This window comes from Pogoniulus pusillus, chromosome 16 (genome assembly GCF_015220805.1).
Source record: "Pogoniulus pusillus isolate bPogPus1 chromosome 16, bPogPus1.pri, whole genome shotgun sequence".
Taxonomy (NCBI): Eukaryota; Metazoa; Chordata; class Aves; order Piciformes; family Lybiidae; genus Pogoniulus; species Pogoniulus pusillus.
In genome coordinates, this window is record NC_087279.1 from 8,187,216 (window position 1) to 8,207,878 (window position 20,663).

The 20,663-nt window shown below is 48.3% G+C and overlaps 1 protein-coding gene across 1 annotated transcript in view; it reads left to right on the forward strand.

Annotated features, from left to right (window-relative positions):
• Nucleotides 1–20,663, forward strand: part of IQSEC1 (IQ motif and Sec7 domain ArfGEF 1) — a 379,541-nt gene that overhangs the window by 189,119 nt on the left and 169,759 nt on the right. Inside the window, exon 4 of the mRNA XM_064156311.1 lies at nt 6,663–6,707. Coding sequence (XP_064012381.1) covers nt 6,663–6,707 — 45 coding nt within the window. The remainder of the gene's footprint in view (nt 1–6,662; nt 6,708–20,663) is intronic.

Here is a 20,663-nt window from a genome sequence, read left to right on the forward strand (position 1 = left end):
GTACGCTGCAGAAGTAGGCTGTTGATGACTTCTATGCTAGCAGGTGGAAAGCTCCAAGTCAGTTTGTAGTTCAGGAGCTGTGTGTGTAAGTTCTTGAGCCTTGGCAGAGGTTGTTATTACCAACAATTACACCCATCCCTCAGCTTTCACGCTGACCACCTTAGTGCCAGCTAATCTGACTGGGAATATCCCCGAGTGCCAGGTTTAGTTATGGTTCATGCAAGGATTCCTCTGCCTCTCCTCTAAAACTGGCATGGCAGAGAGATGTCATTCAACTGACTCATCAGTGAAATTAGTGCAGAGTTCCTCAGCTCCTTACCTAGGAGGGATCTTGGAGACTCCACAGAAACAGAACAGCCTGCAGGGTGCTTCAGAGCTTCTCCCTGATAATGCAGGATGGGTCCTGCAGTTTATTTTCTTCTGTTTCGTGGTAATCTAAATCCTAGTTCAGTTCTCAGGCAGTTCCCTGGGCACAGCTCTACAGTTAAGAGTAATTTGGGTTTTTTTCTTTATGCTTCTTGTGTGTGTACAGAGTGGAAACTCTGCACACAGAGACAGGTCTATTATATTAGGTTTTTATTAGCTTTTTCATTAGATACTGCATGGATTTTTATCTGGGCTAGAAATGGACTCAGCCAGTGCCTTTCAAGAATAAGCAAACAGGATTTTCAGACCTTCCTGCTTGCTTTCTGTAGAGCAATGCAGTACTATTTCCCTGGCCAGTTAATTTGTTAAGAGACAAACCTTGCTGTTTTAATTTTGCCTGAAACAGATATTCCTGAAATTACTTGGTGGAGAATGAGGTATTTTGTTTTGGTGTAGCTCAGTGAGACCAGGTTCAGGATTTGGGGTGGTTTGCTGTTTTAAATTAACTTTTTTCCATCTTTGAGCAGTGTTTGGAGAGAAAGTGAAAGATTTCAATGGGATTTGAGATGTGAAGGAGGAAGGGAAGTGGCTGCTTATCTTCAGTGATTACACTCAAGTTACTCTGTGGATTCAGTAGCAATTCACTAACTTTCCATGCTCCAAATCTAGGAACAGTGTGGCCAGTAGGTCAAGGGAGGTTATTCTTCCCCTGTACTCAGCACTGGTCAGGCCACACCTTGAGTACTGTGTCCAGTTCTGGGCCCCTCAATTCAAGAAGGATGTTGAGGTGCTGGAACATGTCCAGAGAAGGGCAACGAAGCTGGTGAGGGGCCTGGAGCACAAATCCTATGAGGAGAGGTTGAGGGAACTGGGCCTGTTTAGCCTGGAGAAGAGGAGGCTCAGGGGTGATCTTATTACTGTCTACAACTACCTGAAGGGGCATTGTAGCCAGGTGGGGGGTGGGCTCTTCTGCCAGGCAACCAGCAACAGAACAAGGGGACAGAGTCTCAAGTTGTGCCAGGGCAGGTCTAGGCTGGATGTTAGGAGGAAGTTCTTCACAGAGAGAGTGATTGGCATTGGAATGGGCTGCCCAGGGAGGTGGTGGAGGCACCGTCCCTGGAGGTGTTCAAGCAAAGCCTGGCTGAGGCACTTAGTGCCATGGTCTAGTTGATTGGATAGGGCTGGGTGCTAGGTTGGACTGGATGATCTTGGATGTCTCTTCCAACCTGGTTGATTCTATGATTCTATGATTCTCTCAAGATTTAAAACTTGATGTCTCCTGTCTTTGATGTCTTCTTTCCTTGGCCACTACATTTTGGCTTTCCTGCTGTCAGTCTGCTCCTGAGGTTGTCCACTTGAGCAAGGTGAATCTGGAGTAGGTGACCAGGTTGAAAGACTAACAGCTTCTCCTGGGTGTGGAGCCCTCCTTGGGCTGTGGCTTGGTTTCCATCTTGCTTCCCAGCAGTGTTTGTGCCCCTCAGCTAGGCAGAGTTATTCAGTTCTTGTCACTGTCCCTGTATTTAACAGTCTTCACAGAATCATAGAATCAACCAGGTTGGAAGAGACCTCCAAGCTCATCCAGTCCAACCTAGCACCCAGCCCTATCCAGTCAACCAGACCATGGCACTGAGTGCCTCATCCAGGCTTTGCTTGAACACCTCCAGGGACGGTGCCTCCACCACCTCCCTGAGCAGCCCATTCCAATGCCAATCACTCTCTCTGGGAAGAACTTCCTCCTAACATCCAGCCTAGACTTTCCCTGGCACAACTTGAGAGTCTGTCCCCTTGTTCTGTTGCTGGTTGCCTGAGAGAAGAGACCAAACCCACCTGGCTCCAGCCTCCCTTCAGGTAGCTGTAGACAGCAATGAGGTCCCCCCTGAGCCTCCTCTTCTCCAGGCTGCACACTCCCAGCTCCCTCAGCCTCTCCACAGCTCCAGTCTGTCCTGGAGTCCTGTATACCCCCAAATCCCTCTGCCTCTGTGGTTTGGATGGGAGAGGAAAAGGCACAAACCCTGCTCCCCCCCGGCCCTGCAGGCGTGAAGGGGGCAGCAAAGGGCCCTTGGGGCACAGGGGTGCCCGTGCGGTGCCTGCGCTGGGAGCAGGCTGCGATGGGCTGCGGCCTCGGCGCCCAGGCAGTGGTAACTTGGTTCTCTGGCTGGCAAGGGTACAAGCACTGGGGTGCTCCCCACCTGGATAGTGCCTGCAGAAGGAGTGCCCTGGCTCTCCGAAGGACAAGCCCCTGAGGGACAGACCCTCCAGAGCGGCGTCCCAGCGTAAGCACCCCCTCTGTGCAGCCCGATAGGCCTTAAGCAGCCTGGGAGGCCTCGGAGAGAGCAGCGGACAGGCCTCTGGGCAGCCCCTTCTCTCCCGCAGCCTGGCTCACCTGTGAGTAAACTCTTGGCTCAGCCTGAGCGATAGTGGGAATGCTGTGGTTAGGAATTAGCCTTTTGCAGCTCCTGACTTCCAGAGCAGTCAGATTTACCTGTGGAAGCTGTGTGAGACCTTCTCCCTCTCGCTGAATCTGCTAACGGCAGCTGAAGTGATTTCTGCCTGCAGTTCTGGGGGCAGGTTTCAGGAAAATAGAAGAAGTCTGGTTTTAGATGTGTTCCTGACTGGGCCACGTTAATTCCCTGCCTCCACAACAGAGTCCTGGGGCACAGATCTGCTCAGAGGTAGCTGAAGGGCCATGGGGTAGTTCAGCCTGGAGAAAAGGAGGCTGAGGGGAGACCTGCTGGCTCTGTAACTCCCTGAAAGAGGGCTGGAGTGAGGTGGAGGTTGAGCTCTCCCTGGTAATAAGCAACAGGACAAGAGGAACTGTGCTTGAGTTGTACCAGGGGAGGTTTAGGTTGGACATGAGGAACAACTTCTTCCCTAAAAGGGCTGTCAGGCCCTGGAACAGGCTGCCCAGGGCAGCAGCAGAGTCCCCATCCCTGGAGGGTTTTCAAAGCCATGTCGGTGTGGTGCTGAGGGACGTGGTTTAGTGGTGCCCTGCCAGTGGCAGGTTAGCACTTGGACTAGATGACCTTAAAGATCTTTTCCAACATAAATGCTTCTGTAGAGAACCAGACACCAGGGCTGCTTTGATTCTGTGTTTGACTGACCAGTTTTGCTTTGGGAAGTTTCAAACACAGAAACTTTGCCTTAGGGGACCCTGTTGCCTGCCTCTGAGCTCCACTGACACACCGTGGGGGGCAGAGCTGCAGCTGAATCTCTCCGTAGCTCGAGCTGCCCACCACATAGGGAACTTCTTTAAAGCAGGTGAATGTTTGAAGCCCTTTCAGCACCACAGTGCTGGTGGACATTATAGGTGCACTTGCAGGCATTGCAGCTGTCTCTTTTCAGCCCCCAGATTGATCAGATCTGTGGCTTTTTGTGTTGGGGGCTTTCTAACTGCAGTTACTAAGTACATCAACAGCTACCAACAGCAAAAAGCTGCTCTTAGCAGCAGCAGGGAAAACCCACTCAGTAAAACAGGTGGCAGCTGCTGAAAAACTCAACATGAGAAGTCAGCTGCAACCTGGGCTGTGCCAACAGAAGTGTGGCCATCAGGATGAGACAGGCGATTCTGGCTCTCTACTGAGACTACACCTGCAGCACTGCTTCCAGTTCCCGTGCCCCCAGCACAAGGAGCACATGGAACTGCTAGAGTGCATCCAGAAGAGGCCACGAAGATTATCAGAGGGTGGAGCACCTCTCCTACAGGGGCAGGCTGAGAGAGTTTGGGCTGTTCAGCCTAGAGAAGAAAAGGCTCCAGGGAAACCTTAGAGTAGCCTTTCGGTACCTGAGGGAGGCTACAGGAGAGCTGGCAAGGGACTTTTGACAAAGACCTGGAGCCTGGAGTGACAGGACAAGAGGCAATGGCTTTGAGCTGGAAGAGGAAAGGTTGAGACTGGAGATAAGGAAGAAATTCTTGTCAGTAAGGGTGGTGAGACACTGGAACAGGTTGCCCAGGGAAGTTGTGGATGCCCCCTGCCTGGAGCTGGGCTAATGGGAGATGTCTATGGCATTGGGATTGGAACTGGATGATCTGTTAAGGTCCCCTCCAGCCCAACCCATTCTGTGATTCTATGAAAGCCAGAAGCTTTGAGCCATGTTTCAGGCCTAGATGGGGTGGTTTGCTGTACGACCTCTCCTATCGCTGATGGATTTCAAATCTGTGCATCTCCTGACTGAAGCTCTGGCTTGCCAGGAGCCTACCTTAGGTGTCTGTTTGCAGGAAGACAAATGAGGGGGGGTTTAATGAAGCTGTAATCCTGCTCCTTGTGATTGCTTAAGGAGTCCCTGAGGTCACAGCGTGCTCCCTGACATTCGGCACCACAATCAGGGTTGTGCCGGGGTGGGAGCTAATCAAGGCTGCCTCGACTCTCATTACCATCTCCTCTTTATGCACAACGTGTTGTCACTGCACAAAGACTGGGTCTGTTGCATATTTATTGATACTGGGAAGGGCCAAAACTGTTAAGAGAAGATTGGTTTTGTCTTAGAATCCCTGTGAAAAGTGAGGGAAGAAGCCAGGCTGAGCAGGCAGGTTGGTGCTTCCATGGCAGGCTGTGCTAAGTACTAAACTGATTACAAGTAAATGAAGTTCACCCTTCTCAATTGTTAAACCAACAAGGAGCCACAAAGCCAACATATGTAAGCCACCCCCTCCAAATTCAGCCCTATTCACAAATCTTGAACTCTGAAAGCAAACAAATTACAGGGTGGAATAAGCTCCTGGAAGCTATTTTAAAGCTTTAGTGCTTTAGTTAAAGGCTATTTGGACAATATGGTTTGTTTCCACTCTTGGATGGCTCAGCCCTGCATATGCTGCCTTTCTGGCCCTCTCCCTTCACACAATCCTGTTTATTTTTGTAAGCACAGTAGTAATCTTGGGATTAAAAGTGAGGATTTGCCATTGATTTACAAATAGCTGCTGTAAATATAATTAATGCAGTTCTAATGCTAATTTTATGGACCTCCATAGACCATACATGTCTACAGCTCTGAGCAAAGGTTGGTGTGTGGCAGCTTGTGTAAGAGATGGAAATGGGGATAAGTGCAAATCTCCGCTTCAAAATGATTTCTGATGTGGTGGTGAAGTGTTCGTGGTGAGGCTTTAGCTGGCATTTTATTACAGCTTGTGGAAAAAAATGGTTTCATCCTTCGTAATTTACCTCCATGTCATATGCACCTCTGACCTGAAAGGGCTGTCAAGCCATGACTGCCCAGGGATAGTGGGGTCCCCATCCCTGGAGGGATTCATAGATTCACAGAATGTTTTGAACTGGAAGCGACCTTAAAGATGTAGTTCCAACCTCTCTGCCATGGTCAGGGACTCCTCAAGGGCTTATCCAACCTGGCCTTGAGCACCTCCAGGCAGGGGGCATCCACAACTTCGCTGGACAACTTATTCCAGTGTCTCTCCACCCTCACTGTCAAGAATTTCTTCATGATCTCCAGTCTCAATCTCCCCTCTTCAGCTCAAAGCCATTGCCCCTTGTCCTATCATGACAAGCCCTTGTCAAAAGTCCCTTTACAGCTTATTTAATTCTTCTGCCTGTTTCCTTCTGAAGTTTTCACCTTGAAGATGTGATGCTGAAGGCCATGGTTTAGTGATGACCTGGCAGTGCAGGGTTAATGGTTGGACTTGGTCATAAAGGTCTCTTTCAACCAAAACAACGTTATGATTCTGTGGTTTCGTGATACAAGTAAATTAAGCTGATGTTTCGAAGGCTAAGTGAAGACAGTGCAAGAGTGAAAGCAGGAGGCAGGTTCTGGAAGTGCTTGATGTAATGGTGCACACAGTAGAATTTAGATTAGATAGTAGGAACAATTTCATTGCTGCAAAAGTGGTCAGGCATTGGAACAGGCTGCCCAGGGGGGTGGTAGAGTCACCATCCCTGGAGGTGTTCAAGAACCATGTGCATATGGCACTTGGGGACATGGTTTAATGACCATGGAGGTGTTAGGTAGAAAGTTGGAGTTGATGATCTTAGAAAGCTTTTTCAATCTTAATGATTCTGTGGTTCTGTGATTGTGTCAGACACAGAAGGTGTCGTCCACATGTCACAAGAGTGCCCTTGGAACACTGACAACTGATCACGTTTTTACTATTTAATGGCAATTGTTTCCGTGGTGGAGCAGGTTTTGGGGGTTGCTTTTGTTTACATCCATATTTAATGGCATGCTAAGTATTATCAAATGTCAGAACAAGGGGAGAAAAAGCAAAGTCATGAAGCATTTGGTATTTAAGGTTGTAGTGGTTTGGAAGAGCTTTAATCCTCTATAATTTTATTCTTTTTCTGTCATCTCAGGACCTCGCTGGAAACAGGAAGCAGCATCTCAACCGATCCGCTCAGGTACTGTCGCCATACAGGGGTTAATGTGGGGTGTGGAGTCATAGCAGTTAGCTCTCTGTGCCAGCTGTCCATCACACAAGTGGATCTTACAGTGCGTGGCATTGACTAAATAGCTGGATGTTTCCTTTGGGGAAGGGGCAGTTTGCTTCCTTCTGGTATTCCCACCTTAAAACTCAGCTCCAAACGCTGTGTCTGCTTCTGGAGGAGCACAGCGAGGAGGGAGGGGAAGTATGTAAGTCCATGCACATGGGTGAACCACCTCTCCCTCAGCTTCTTCTAACCTCAGTGTGTGCCGAAAACAGCTGACCTTCTCAGGCAGCTTTACACTGCTCTGAGTGAGCAATGCCCCTTGTGTCGAAGTGTGGTTTGTCTTTGCCATTGCTCAGCGTTCTGCCAGCAGCAAAGACTTCAGAAGGGGCTGACATCTGAGTCACTGCAGTAACGGGGGCATGGCTTTGATCACTCAATTCAGAAAGAAGGGCTCAGCACTGTTCCTGCTGAATACCAAATGGGCACCTTGCATCTTGTATTCTCCTAGCTGCACATTAAAGCGTGCATCAAAGTCGCAGGCTTCCTTTGATTAAGCTGGGGCAGAGCCCCTTTCTCTCTAGCTGACAGCCGTTTTGGTGCAAGTCTTCCTTTGGAGATGTTATGGGTGAAGGATGTGACTTCTTTTCCCACACTGTGTAGTCCTAACCTTGCTGGAACAAAACACGAGTGAGAACTGTTTGGTTTAACCTTATTCAAATGAAAGGTCCTCTCTATTCTTAATCCTCCATTGTTTCCCAGTGCATGGTCTTCTGACAGTGAAGCTTTTGCCTGATTAGCATTTCCTAAACACACACAGCCCCCCCCCCACGTTGGAATATTATCTTTGTCTCCAGCTCAACATAGCAACACTGGGCACTGTTCAGTCGTGACTGTAGTTTTGTTCCCATCTCCCTGGCTGACTGGAACACTATTGCTTTGTGTGGTGGTACAATGCAGGAAACAACATCATCTTTTCTCCCTCCTCACCCTGCTTCTCTGCAGACTTTCTTTAGCAAGAACATGGTGTAGCTGGTTTGTGATTTACTGTTTTCTGGGAGCAGGCTTCCAGAAGCAGGTGTTGATGCCGTCTTCATTCCAGGAAAGAGAAATATGGCTGAAAATAGCAGGGTTTATTACTATGTTTTTCCTTCTGGTGGATTTTTTTTTCCCATGGGAGGATATCAGTGTGTAATATGGGGAAGAACTAGATGCAAGAAGTGGCTGAATTTGGTAGGGAAAGGAGCAGAGAATGTTCTTTGGATAGGTTTACGGTTGGCGCTGAATAGATGTTTTCTAGACACTGCGCTGGTTGAGCTCTTTAATTGATCTGGAATCCCAAAAGCATGTCAGAACGGCTTTGTTTTCAGCTCTTTGCAGTAAAATGAGAGCATGAGATGTAATATCCACTGACCTGGGCACTGCCATGGCCATGCAGGAGCCATGAGGCTCAGTAGGGCTGGTGCCTGTGCTCAGTCGCATGGCCTTAGCTCTCATTAGTATGCGCTGGGTGGGTAACGCTTTCTGAAGCCTGCAGCAGAGAGATGCAGGCTGGTACAGAATCCCTGATTGTGCTGCTTTGTATTTCCAACAATAGTTTTGTAACAGCTTATATTTAACCTTCTCTTACTATAAAGAAAAAAGAGTTTGAGCTGCAAGTTAGAGAGTTTTGAGACTTACCTCCTTAGCCTGTCTGCTCTAAACTTCTGTGTTCAGTCACTTCCCAAACGAATTCAGACAGAGAATCTGGAGAGTATTTGTACCTGCCTTTTTTTTTTTTTTACAGAATGATCTGTGTTAAAAGTTATTTGGAAATAAGTGCCATTGCATTTGCTCAGTCCTTTTTGAGGATTCTCACCCCCTTTCTGAGAATGAGGGTGAGAGAATACCTGGGAGTCATCAGGGTAGGATGTAAAGATGCTACTCTTCAACCACAAGTGAAATCATTTAATGGTGTATATAAATTCTGGAATAAAACATAGAAGAGACAGTCCAGAATTCCCTAATTAAATCAGTGAACTCTTCCTAGGATTAAATAAATTGCATCTATAATCTATCTGACATAGACTGAGGGAGCTGGGCTTGTTTGACTTAGAGAAGAGAAGACTGTGGGGGCACCTTAGAGCTGCCTTCCAGTACCCAGGGGTATACTACGGGAAGGCTGCAGAGGCACTTTAGCTGAGGGTGTCTAGAGACAGGACAAGGGGGAATGGTTTGAAGCTGAGGGAGAGCAGAGTTAGACTGGATTTTAGGAATAAGTTCTTCAGTACAAGGTTGCCCAGGGAGGTTATGGATGACTCCTCCCTGGGGGTGTTCAAGGCTGGGTTGGATGAGATGTTGAGCAACCAAGTCTAGTTGAGAGGTGTCCTTGCCCATAGCTGGGAGATTGGAGTAGATGATCTCTATGGTCTCTTCCAACGTAAGCCATTCTAGGATTCTATGATTCTGTGACTTCAGAAAGTCACATAAGCCTGTTCTGGAGCTGAAATTGAACAGAATTAAGTCTATAAGTAAAATGAAAGATAGTAGAAGACTTCTTGTTACTGAACGTGTTCTCATGACCCTGTTGAGCAAATGTGCCTTTAGTAAACCAGTGAAATGTGATGGGCCAATTAAGATGAACCCACCCAGTGTCAAATGTGATGGGCCAATTAAGATGAACCCACCCAGTGTCAAATGTGATGGGCCAATTAAGATGAACCCACCCAGTGTCCTGTCGAGCACTTACTGTTTTCTAGTCAGGTTGCTTCCCTTGCGCTTTGCTTACTAATTTCTATCCCTATCAACACACTGAGCTTGCCCAGGAGGAATTGCTCTTCTAGTTCTCACCTGCTCTGGAATGTTGTCATCCAGATTTCTGAGTTTGCTGGGGTTTGTCTTTATGGATATTCCCCACCAGACAGATCCATTTGTTTTCCCTGCATTTATTTATTTAGACTGCACTTGGCTTCTCTGGGATCAGTTAGAAGTTAGAAAGCAGAGAGTGCAGAAAAAATCTCTGTAAAGAAGAAAAGTGCTTGTAAAGAGTAAGGGCTGATGTGAAAAAAATGGTTGTGTCCATTAGGAAGAGGAAAATCTGTGCAAATTGACAGGATACCTATATGTATATCTATATATCGTGGATATAGATTGTAAATATAGATTTAAATATAGATATATTCTGTTTTCCACAACTTCTTTCATAGTCTTCCCATTATTTGTTCTGGATATTTAGAGTTGGACTCTCAGCTGGCATCTGAAAACATATGTAGCCCTTCACGTGGTTGTTCTGGAACACTGTGCTACCAGACAATGTTTCAAATGATGCAGAGATTGAAATATTGAAGCTTTGCAGACATTTGTGGCATATTTGTGCACTGACAACCTCAAAAGCCAACCATGTCCTAGGCTGCATCAAAAAGTCATGAACAGCAGGTCAAGGAAGATGATTCTGTCCCTCTGCTCTGCTATGGTGAAGCCCCACCTGGAGTATTAAGTCCAGTTCTGGAGCCCCCAACACAAGGATGTGGATCTGTTGGAGAGGGTCCAGATGAGGCCACAAAGGTGATCAGAGGGCTGGAGAACCTCCCCTATGAGGATAATCTGAGGGAGTTAGGGTTGTTTAGCCTGGAGAAGAAAAGGCTCCAGGGAGACCTTAGAGTAGCCTTATGGTACCTGAAGGGGCTACAGGAGAGCTGGGGAGGACATTTTGATGTGGGCTTGAAGTGACAGGACAAGGAGCAGTGGCTTTAAACTAGAACAGGATGAGTTTAGACATTAGGAAGAAATTATTTACAGTGAAAGTGATGAGCCACTGGAACAGAATGCCCAGAGAAGTTGTGGATGCCTCAGCTCTGGATGTGTTCAAGGCCAGGTTGGATAAGACTTTGAGCATCCTGGGCTAGTAGGAACTGTCCCTGCCCATGGCAGGCAGGTCAGAACTTGGATGATCTTTAAGGTCTCTTCCAGCTCCAGCTGTTCTGTGATTCAGTAGTTGTCATCCTGTGTAACAAATTGATCAGCTAGTGTTTGCCTGAGCTTAAAGAGCAGAAAAGATATTCAGCATTAAGTGAACAGCAAATCTCTCTATTCTACTGCATGAAATTTTGGCAGCTTAGAGGTTTAATAACCAAAACTGAAGAGTGGCATCAAACACCAATTAATATTCATCTGTAGAGAAGTGCATAATCCAAGAGCTGTTTGGAGCAAAATAACTCTGTTTTGCGTAGCTGGAGCATTTCTAGGCAGCAGAGCTTCCCTTTGAGTAAAGAGAGATTGCTTTTACATTGTTGTGTTGCTGAACATCTCTGTAGAGCGTGTCACGAGCATCCTTGGGTGTCACTATGGTATGGCAGAGCCTAAGAGCTCTGTTTGAACACAGCTCTTCCATTTTCCCTGGATGGGAAGGGATACTGGCTGAATGGATGCCCAGAAAGGTATAAGAGCTCTCCCTGAAGATGTTCAAAGCCAGCTGGGACAGGGCCTTAAGCAACCTGGTCTCGTGGCAGGTGTCCCTGCCCATGGCACAGGGGTTGGAACTAGATGGTCTTTAAGGTCCTTTCCAACCCAAACCATTCTAGGATTCTGTTGCCAAGGCTTTTGAAGTGGAAATCTCCCTAGGTCTTTGTGTGAGCAACCTAAGAAATCATGGACTCACAAAACTGTTTTGGTGGGAAGAGACCTTTAAAATCATCGAGCCCAGCTGTTAACCCAGCACTGCCAGGTCACCACTAACCCACAGCCCTCAGCGCCACAGCCGTGTGTCTTTTATACACCTCCAGGGATGGTGACTCCACCACCTCCCTGGCCAGTCTCTTTCAGTGCCTGAGAACCCTTTCTGGGAAGACATTTTTCCTAATATCCAACCTGAATCTCCCCTGGGACAACTTGAGGCCATGGAGTCATGAAAGATTCCTGGAAAACTATAGGTGGATACACCATTTTCCTGGGCAAGGGGAATGCATGTCAGGAATGTTCCTGGCGTGTCACCGTGAGGGTAGAAGTAAGCAAATAGCAGTAGCTATATTGCTGTGCTCTTTAGAAGTGTCAAAGTGTCACTAGGCAGGTTAATTTTCCTGGTTTTCTCAATACCAGCATTTGAAATCAGTACAGGATCCCATAATGCCAGCATGGTGGGACCTCTGGGCATCATCTAGTCCAAGCCCACTGCTACAGCAGGGTCACCTGCTACACCAGTAACTCCAGCAGGCACTGACGTGGTGCTGGGGTTGTGCTGTACAGTGCTCTCCCTCGGCAGTGCGCTGTTTTACTCAAGCCTCAGAGCTTCACAGATTGACAAGACAACCTTCCCTAAAGGACGGACCCCTAAAAAGAGGTGTTGGACTTTGCCCTTTTTTTTTTTTACTGGTTGCTTTCAAAAGACTCATTAGAGGCTTTGTTGCTGCTAGAGCTGCCTCTGCAGAGCAAAACTGAGTAGAGAATTTGTCAGTGACCTGCTCACTGATGGTACCAGTGCTGGAGCTCTGAGGCTGTAGCACATCCAAACATTCTTGCTCTTATTAGGCCTGGGAATTCCAAGTCAAAGGTTTGGGTAAATGCCTTTCTGAATGAACTAGTTTTATATCCAGGGAGAGCGTGAGATGCAGCTCAATTTTCTTTGTTGTTTTGCTCTGGAAGACAAGGAAAAACGAAGACCGTGTTGAGAGCAGGGTGCTTTTCATTTGCAAAAGTCCTAATTAGCATTTGCTCAGCATGATGTGCAGGATAATCAGGGCTGGGTGCTGACAGAAAATCCACGGGTACAGAGCCTCTCCTCACTGGAAATCCAGGGTTTGGGAGGAATTACAGTGACCAAAAAACCATTTAAACACATTTCCCCTGTAAAGGGTGTGATGGAGAGAAAGAAACTGCTTTGTGATGTGAGCATGCAAAGGATAACTTTTCAGAAGAGCCTCCTTTCAGGATCAAGCCTTTGGGTGGCATCTCTGAAGGTTAATTGTCTCAGTGTGCCTTTCCCCTTCTCCTTCCTTCATCCTCAGAGTAGCTGTTCTTGGATGTGGGGTGAGACAGACCTTGCTGCTGCTGCTTTTTCTTTTCTATCTTTTAGCTCTTTCCTCTCTTTCCTACCTTGTCTCTCTTTTCTCCCTTGTGTCTTCCTTCCTTCCTTCCTTCCTTCCTTCCTTCCTTCCTTCCTTCCTTCCTTCCTTCCTTCCTTCCTTCCTTCCTTCCTTCCTTCCTTCCTTCCTTCCTTCCTTCCTTCCTTCCTTCTCTCCCTCCTTCCTTCTCTTCTTCCTTCCTTCTCTCCTTCCTTCCTTCTCTCCTTCCCTTCATTCTTTCCTTCCTTCCCAAATATCTGAGGGGTAGGTGTCAGGATGAAGGTGCCAGGTTCTTTTCAGTGGTGCCTAGTAATAGGACAAGGAACAAGGTGCACAAGCTGGAGCACAGAGGACTCTACCTCAACATGAGGAGAAATTTCTTTACTCTAAGGGTGCTGGAGCCCTGGAGCAGGCTGCCCAGAGGGGCTGTGGAGTTTCCTTCTCTGGAGACTTTCAAAACCCACCTGGATGTGTTCCTGTGTGACCTGCCCTAGGTGGTCCTACTTTGACAGGGGGGAATAGACTCCATGATTTTTAGAGGTCACTTCCAACCTCTAACATTTTATGATATATGATCTTTTAAACACCTCCAGAGATGGGGGTTCAACCACCTCCCTGGGCAGCCTCTTCCAGTCTTTGAGAACCCTTTTAATGAAGAATTTTCTTGTAATCCTTACAAGTCTTTTAAGAGGCTCAAGTTAAATGCACATCACATTTGTGCTTTTTCCTGCAAGATGTTTTTCCTGTGATCAGTTCACTTCCACCACTCACCCTGAGCCAGGTTGGTCTTGGTTTTTTTTAGGGGGGGGAATACCAGACAAAGTGTGACATGGACCTCTGGGCATGTTTTACCTCTTTCTGTACTGCCCTAAAGAAGCTGCAGATTCTTACTCATTTGTAATTTCAATTCAAGTAAAGTTCCACCAATCACTTCTCTAACAAGTGGTGAGGCACTCGTATCACTGGCCAGTGACAACGAGTAAAACCAGAACAGTAAAAACAAAGGGTCCCTAAATATAGCTCATTATCCAGGCACTTGGGAGCTAGATATGTCCATATGGATGACAGGCTCAAACTGAGCTTTAGGAGTTTGGTTTTCTTTTCATAGTTTTAAAGCAGTGTTAAATATTATTTCATGTTTAACAGAAATCCACCTGCCCAGGTGCCAGAATCTTTACTTTCAAGTATTTTTTTCAGGTTCTGATTTTGGTTTTGTTGTTGCATCTGGTGAACTCCTTGTTTTCCTTTACCTTTTTGATGCTATTGCAAGCTGTCTCCTATATATTTTAGGGATATATCCTTATATACATCTCTATATCTAAATATCTCTCTCTATCTCCTAGTGATTTCCAAAAGCTCAACAGACTGAATGATAACCAAATTGTAGCTCCTGGAAAGTAAACTGAGCAGCAAACTGGCTGCAGGAATTGGTCAGTCTCCACTAGGACACTTCTTGTTTAACAACAACCAAAATTGAAACCCAGTAGAGTTACAAATTGCTGTGGAAATCTTCCCTATGTCAGGAACCTTTCTTGCACAATAGCAGTTCTGTGCTGTTAAGTCTTGCTCAGAGTAACCTGTGAGATGGGAGGAACCCCTTAAAAGAGGAAACAATAAGAAGAGGGGGAAAATAAGGTGGTAGAATTGGTCCAGTATAATGAATGAATAAATGAAATGTAGACTCCTGTCTCTTCATAATAAAAGCAGTCTGCTTTTATTGTGTCTAGCCAGAGCTTTTAAGTAGTAAATACTGCTAATTTTGACATTTCCTTCAGAGCAGCTCCCCACTAATTGCTCTGCATGCCCTGTGTAATGCCAGTGGCATTGACTGGATGCCGCTGCTTGGTGTGGCTGGAAAGCTGATGCTGTATCATCTCTTCTCCAAACCCCAGCTCCAAAGCCCAAACCCCATCTATTCTTCTAAACCCCATCCCTGCTCCCGAGCCCAGCCTTGAACCTTGAACCCCATCACTGCTCCTGAACCCCAAACCCCATCCCTTCTCCTGACCCCAGCCTTGAAACTCAAATCCCATCCCTGTTCCTGAGCCCAATCCCAAACCCCATCACTCCTCCCAAACCTCACTCCTGTTCCCAAACCCTGAACTCATCCTTGCTCCAGAGCCCGGCCCTGGCCCCGTCCACACTCCCAAACCCCAACCCTGCCGCTGGGGTGCCCAGCAACCAAAGGTGACAACACCAACATGTCCCCTCTGGAAGCCACTGGCGTGTCCCGTGGGAGCTGCAGGCACATCCCGGTGCCCGGCAGCGCGGCAGGGGCTGCCCTGCTGAGCACCATGTGGCTCTGGTGATTAGTTTTCCTTTTCTGAGAGCTAACTGGTGGAGTGTGCTGGGAATAAGATAAGCATAATCTGGTTTGTGAGCAGGGAGGGTTCACGCCGCTGTTGTTGGTCTCTTCCCCCTCCCCTGCCATAGGCAGCCCCCAGCTTCCATAGGTGCTGGCAGACAATGGAAGCTGGTGGGATTCGCACGGGAGGAGCCCATTAGCAGAGTTATGAGCGGCTCCAGTTAAGAAAAGGAGCGGGGGGGGAAACAAACGGGAAGGGGGGGGAAAGGCAGGGAAAAGAGGCTGCTGTTGCCATGTGATGGGATCACAGCCCTGCTGCGACTGCAGGGCACTTGGTGTCAGATCCCATTGAGATAATTGCGGGTGTTTCCCGAGTTCCGTCGGCTGCAAGGATGCTTTCCAAAGGTCCTTTCAAAACCTTACCGGGGATATCCACCCGTTGCGTGATGACCGGAGGGCTTTTAGCATGGGCTCAAGCAGCCCAAAGGAGAAGTGGGATCTCTCTGTAACCCCAGTTCTCCTGGACTTTGGGAAAGGCAGCCTGCTGCCGGGCTCGCAAGAGCGCACACGAAGCGGCGTCCTTTGTGCGGCTCCGCTCGGAATTGCAGCGGGATACAGGCACCGGGGCAGGTGCTGTGCCATGTGCGCGGGGAGCAGCCTGTGCCGGGAGCGACTGGAAACACTTCATGCTGCAGCAGTTAGGAGAGCAGAGTGCCCGGCTGGATTCCAGTCCTTCCACTCCTAACAAAAAGCCGTCCTCTGGTGTCACAGCCCCGCCGCAGCCTGCAGCTGCCGCAGGAGAAGTGCTTGAGAATGCTGAAGTTAAAGGCCTTCTGCTTGGATTATTGGCAGTTTTTGTGCCTCCAGCCTCTGCACGGATTCTATAAAAGGTAAGGAAGCAGGCAGGCTGGAATGCTCTCCAGAGCCCGCTGGCTGCCTGCGGTGCCACCCGGGCTTCTCCTGGTGCTTGCAGTCTGCGTGGAGGGGAAGGAGAGAGGTGGGGAACGAACAAGAACTTGGGACAAAGCTTGCCAAGCTGCTTTTTGATCGCATTCCGTATAAGCCACATGTGCCTCTGTGTGCAGATGTGGAAGGTGAGGATGCTGTTTGGTGTGAATGTTTGCTGTGAGCCACATCATAGAGTCACAGACTGGCTTGGTTTGGAAGAGACCTTAAAGATCATCTACTTCCAACTCCCTTGCCATAAGCAGGGACACCTCCCGCTAGACCGTGTTGCTCAAGGCATCCTCCAGCCTGCCCTTGAACGCCTCAAGGGATTGGGTGCCCCTAACTTCCCTGGGCAACCTGTTCCAGTGTCTCAGCTAAGGCTCAGTTAAGTACTTTTCCTCCCTTGCTGCTTTCTGCCGGGGCGCGGTGGCTGCTGTTGTGTAGCGTACAGACTGCAAGCAGCACCACGACACTCAGCACGGACATCTGTGTCACAGGGAGAAGATCCTTTCTATTCTTTCCCTCCTCGAGATATTTAGCAATACAATAGTTCCTCTTTCAGCTCCCTGCCAGCACCAAGTGCACCTCGCAGTCTCTGGGAGCAACGGGCAGGGCAGGGCTGAGGCAGTGATTGATGGTGAATAGTGAGCCCGGAGAATGGGGCTGGATGGAGGGGACATTCAGCTCTTGATTTAACGGAACACAAAAAAAGCAATTCCATTCCACACGGCCCTGAACTTCTCTTTCCTTGCTCCGTGCTTTGCGCTGCAAAACAGAGGGAATTATCCTCCCTTGGGATTTTCTCAGGGGTGGGGAGAAAGTGGGGATCACTTCACTTGTGAACAAAACCCCTGGGATCCTTTAAAACAGGGTTCTGCTCTTGCCATGTAGACTTTGTGGTCTGGGCTACCTATTGTCAGCCTACAGAAAGTGCTTTGTCCTCCATGCTAATTGCAGCTGAGTTTTTCAGGCGGTGACTGAAGGCTGGAGAAGGGAATGCTTCCAGCCCTTCTCAAGGTTTTAAGGGGTGCCCCACACTTCCTGGCAGTGAGTAATGCAGGACCCTCAGCTGTGACCACTGCCTTCTGAAGTTTCAAAAGATAGCTTTATTCTCCTCCTCTCACAGCCTTTCACTGATTTCATTTCCAAGCCAAAAAATGTCCAACCTATTCCCGGCCCATTGTGGTGTCCCTCCTTGCTGAGAAGCCCCAGCAAAGAATGGAAACCTCACCAGGCTGTTTTGACACAAATAAATACAACTGAAGTGGAGCTTTATGTCCTGGATTCCTGGCCAAATCCCAGCTTTGTGGTGAATGAGTTGCTGTGGAGTTGCTCTACATCTCCTAAGGGAAACCTCTCCCATAGCTAAGGACTGGCCATTTAGTGTCTTCCAGAGAGTGAATTCATTTGTTGTTCAAAGCTGGATGGGCTTCAGCCCTTCTCCTGCAGTGTGTGACCACGAGCATGAGTGCAGATAGTGTTGAGGCACTTCAATACCAGAACCACTTTGCTCCCATTGAAGGGAACTTGAAGGAAAGTTGCAACTTTCTCGTGTTTTAAAAACCAGTAAATCCTTGATTCAGTGACAAAGGACATGTGAAAAGCAAATGGTCCAGAATAATAAACTGAAACTCAAAGAAGTCTATATAGAAAAGAAAAAAAAACAACCAAAGACCAAAACCAAACACTTTATTGGGACTGACTTTCTGTTATTTTTTTATTAGTAATTGTATTTGTTGTTTAAATCCTCTTGGAAAACAGCCAAGGGGCTGTGGGGAAGGGGTTTGTGTGTCCCTGGGTGTATTTCTTAACTTGTTTGTATGTAGAAAATGGAGATAACCAAACCAGGACTTGAGCAACATCTCCATTATGTGGGTCTTACTGCATGGATTTGTTGTATTGAGGTTAGGGTTGTTGCGATGTGACCTTTGAGATCATCCAGCCCAACCGTTCTCTAACTCTGCCAAGGCTGGGATTAAAACAATAGCCCTCAGCAGCACAGCTCTGCTGCTCTGAAGCACCTCCAGGGATGGGGATTCAGCCACATCCCTGGGCAGCCTGTGCCAGGCTTTGAAAATTGTTTCAAGGAAGAAGTTTCTTTCAAAGTCCAACCTCAACCTCCCGTGGTGCAGCTTGAAACCATCTCCCCTTGTCCTGTTATTCATTACTTAGGAGAAGAGCCCAACTCCCACCTCACTCCAGCCTCCATTCAGAGAATTGTAGAGAGCAATGAGGTCTGCCTTCAGCCTCCTCTTCTCCAGACTAAACACCCACAGTTCCCTCAGCTGCTCCTCACCCGTCCTGTTCTCCAGGCCCTTCCCCAGCTTTGTTGCCCTTCTCTGGACCTGCTCCAGCTCCACAGTGTCCTCCTTGGGGTGAGTGACTCAAAACTGAACTCAGTACTCAAGGTGTGGCCTCACCAGTGCTGAGCAGAGAACAATCACTTCCCTGCTCCTGCTGGTCCCACTATTCCTGGTATGGGCTGGGATGCTGGTGGCCTTCTTGGCTGCCTGAGCACACTGATGGCTGCTGCTGCTGATGACGTAGGGGAAAATGTGCCAGGAAATGTAGGCAAGGTCAAACTTCAGACATCCCTGTCTGGTGTTTCCTTATGCCACCACTACCCCTTGTGACAAGCTGTGGCTCCAGGTGCAGAGGTGGAGTAATAAGTCATGGGGGAAGCAGCAGCCCTACACCTTCCCCAAGCACAGCAGAAGACTGTTCAGATGAGACAGCAGTGCTGTGGGGTAGCTGCTGCCCAGCTCCCAGTTAAGCCATGTGTTCCTGGTCCTGTGGGGTGACTCAGAGACTCACTGCCTGGCCATGAGAGCTCTGCTCATCGCTCCTCGTGCTCAACCACCCCAGCAGTGCTTAGCAAGCCCTGTGTGACAACAGTGTGACTGTTGTCTTCCTTTTGTGGGCTGTGGGCAGAGCACGACTTTTATTTTCAGTTGCAGTCAGGGCTCAGCACTCTGGTAAGTGTTTCTTGTTGCTCTCTGGCTGGCTGCTCTACAGGCAGAAATCGAGCTGTGTTCTTCAGGTTTTATTACTCAGGGAGGACTTAGGGGACTTCATCTGTTGCTTGACCTGGACAGTTCTCACCCATGTCTTGCAGTGGAGCCAATTCTATGGAACTCTGCATATGCATTGAAATCCATGGACTTTTAAGAGAAGTCCATGCAGGGTGTGTGATGTCTCACAGCTTTCTGGCATAATGGTGGTTGCTGCTGTGCTGGTTATGTGATGGCATCTTGGCTTGGATCAGCAGTAGTGTGGCCACCAGGACTAGTGCAGAGAGTGTCTCGCTGTACTCAGCACTGGTGAGGCTGCACCTTGAGTACTGGGTTCAGTTTTGGAGCCCTTACTCCAAGCACAGTTTGGTGCTAGAGCAGGTCCAGAGAAGGGCAGTGAAGCTCATGAAGGGTCTGAAGAAAAGGTCTTGTGAGGAGTGGCTGAGAGAACTGGGGTTGTTTAGTCTGGAGAAGAGGAGGCTGAGGAGAGACCTCATTGCTCTCTACAGTGAGGTCCATGCAGCCCAGAGCTGTGGGATTGGGAGCAGAATTGGAGACTACGGCAAGTGAGTCTGTCCCACACCCTGCTGGTAGCTGCAGTGCAAGGAAGTAATGGTTCTGCATGGTGGGACAGAGGGGAACTAGGGTAGTTTTGAGCACCTGAAGTGCTGGTTTTCAAATGTCCTCAGGTATTCCAGGAATAGACCAAATCCAAAAGTCTTTATGGTGAGCTATGCATGTGACATGCCTAAAGAGATGCCCAGCTAAGGGCACACACTCAGCCTAGACTTTGCATTCCTTTGTGAGCATACTGGGCTGCATGAAGAATAGTGTGGCCAGCAGGTCAAGGGAAGTTCTTGTCACCTCTACTCCACCCTAATGAGGCCACATCTGCAGTCCTGGGCTCCCCAGTTTTGGAGAGACAGGGAACTACTGGAGAGAACCCAGGAGAGACTACAAAGATGCTGAGGGGCCTGGAGCATCTCTGTGAGGAGCAAAGGCTGGGAGCCCTGGAGCTGTTGAGCCTGGAGAAGAGCAGCCTGATAGAGCTGCTGTTGGTTTTTAGTGTCATTGGAACACAAATGCTAAGTGCAGAGATGTATTTCTGTAAGAGATGAGTGGTCAGGCATTGGCACAGACTGTCCAGGGAAGTGGTGGAGTCCCTGGAGCTGTTGAGCCTGGAGAAGAGCAGCCTGATAGAGCTGCTGTTGGTTTTTGGTGTCCTTGAAACACAAATGCTAAGTGCAGAGATGTATTTCTGTAAGAGATGAGTGGTCAGGCATTGGCACAGGCTGCCAGGGAAGTGGTGGAGTCCCTGGAGGTGTGCCTGGAGGCACTTTGGGGCATAGTCTGGTGGTCATGGAGGTTTTGGGTAGAAGGTTAGACTTGATGATCTTATTTCAGCCTCAGTGATTCTATGAGCAGATCAGCCTTGGGTGTCAGTGGGATTTTGGTGCTGAAAGTCTCACTCCTTGCTCAGTGGATTATTACAGAGTGATGTGGCTTCAGGTTCAGCATGTGCAAGTGGAGATGTCCTGCAGCCTGTGGGCACATCACGCTGTGCTCCTGCCAGCTGGTGTGTAATAGCCCGGTCAGAAATTGTTCCCATTAGCATTGCATTAAAGATAAA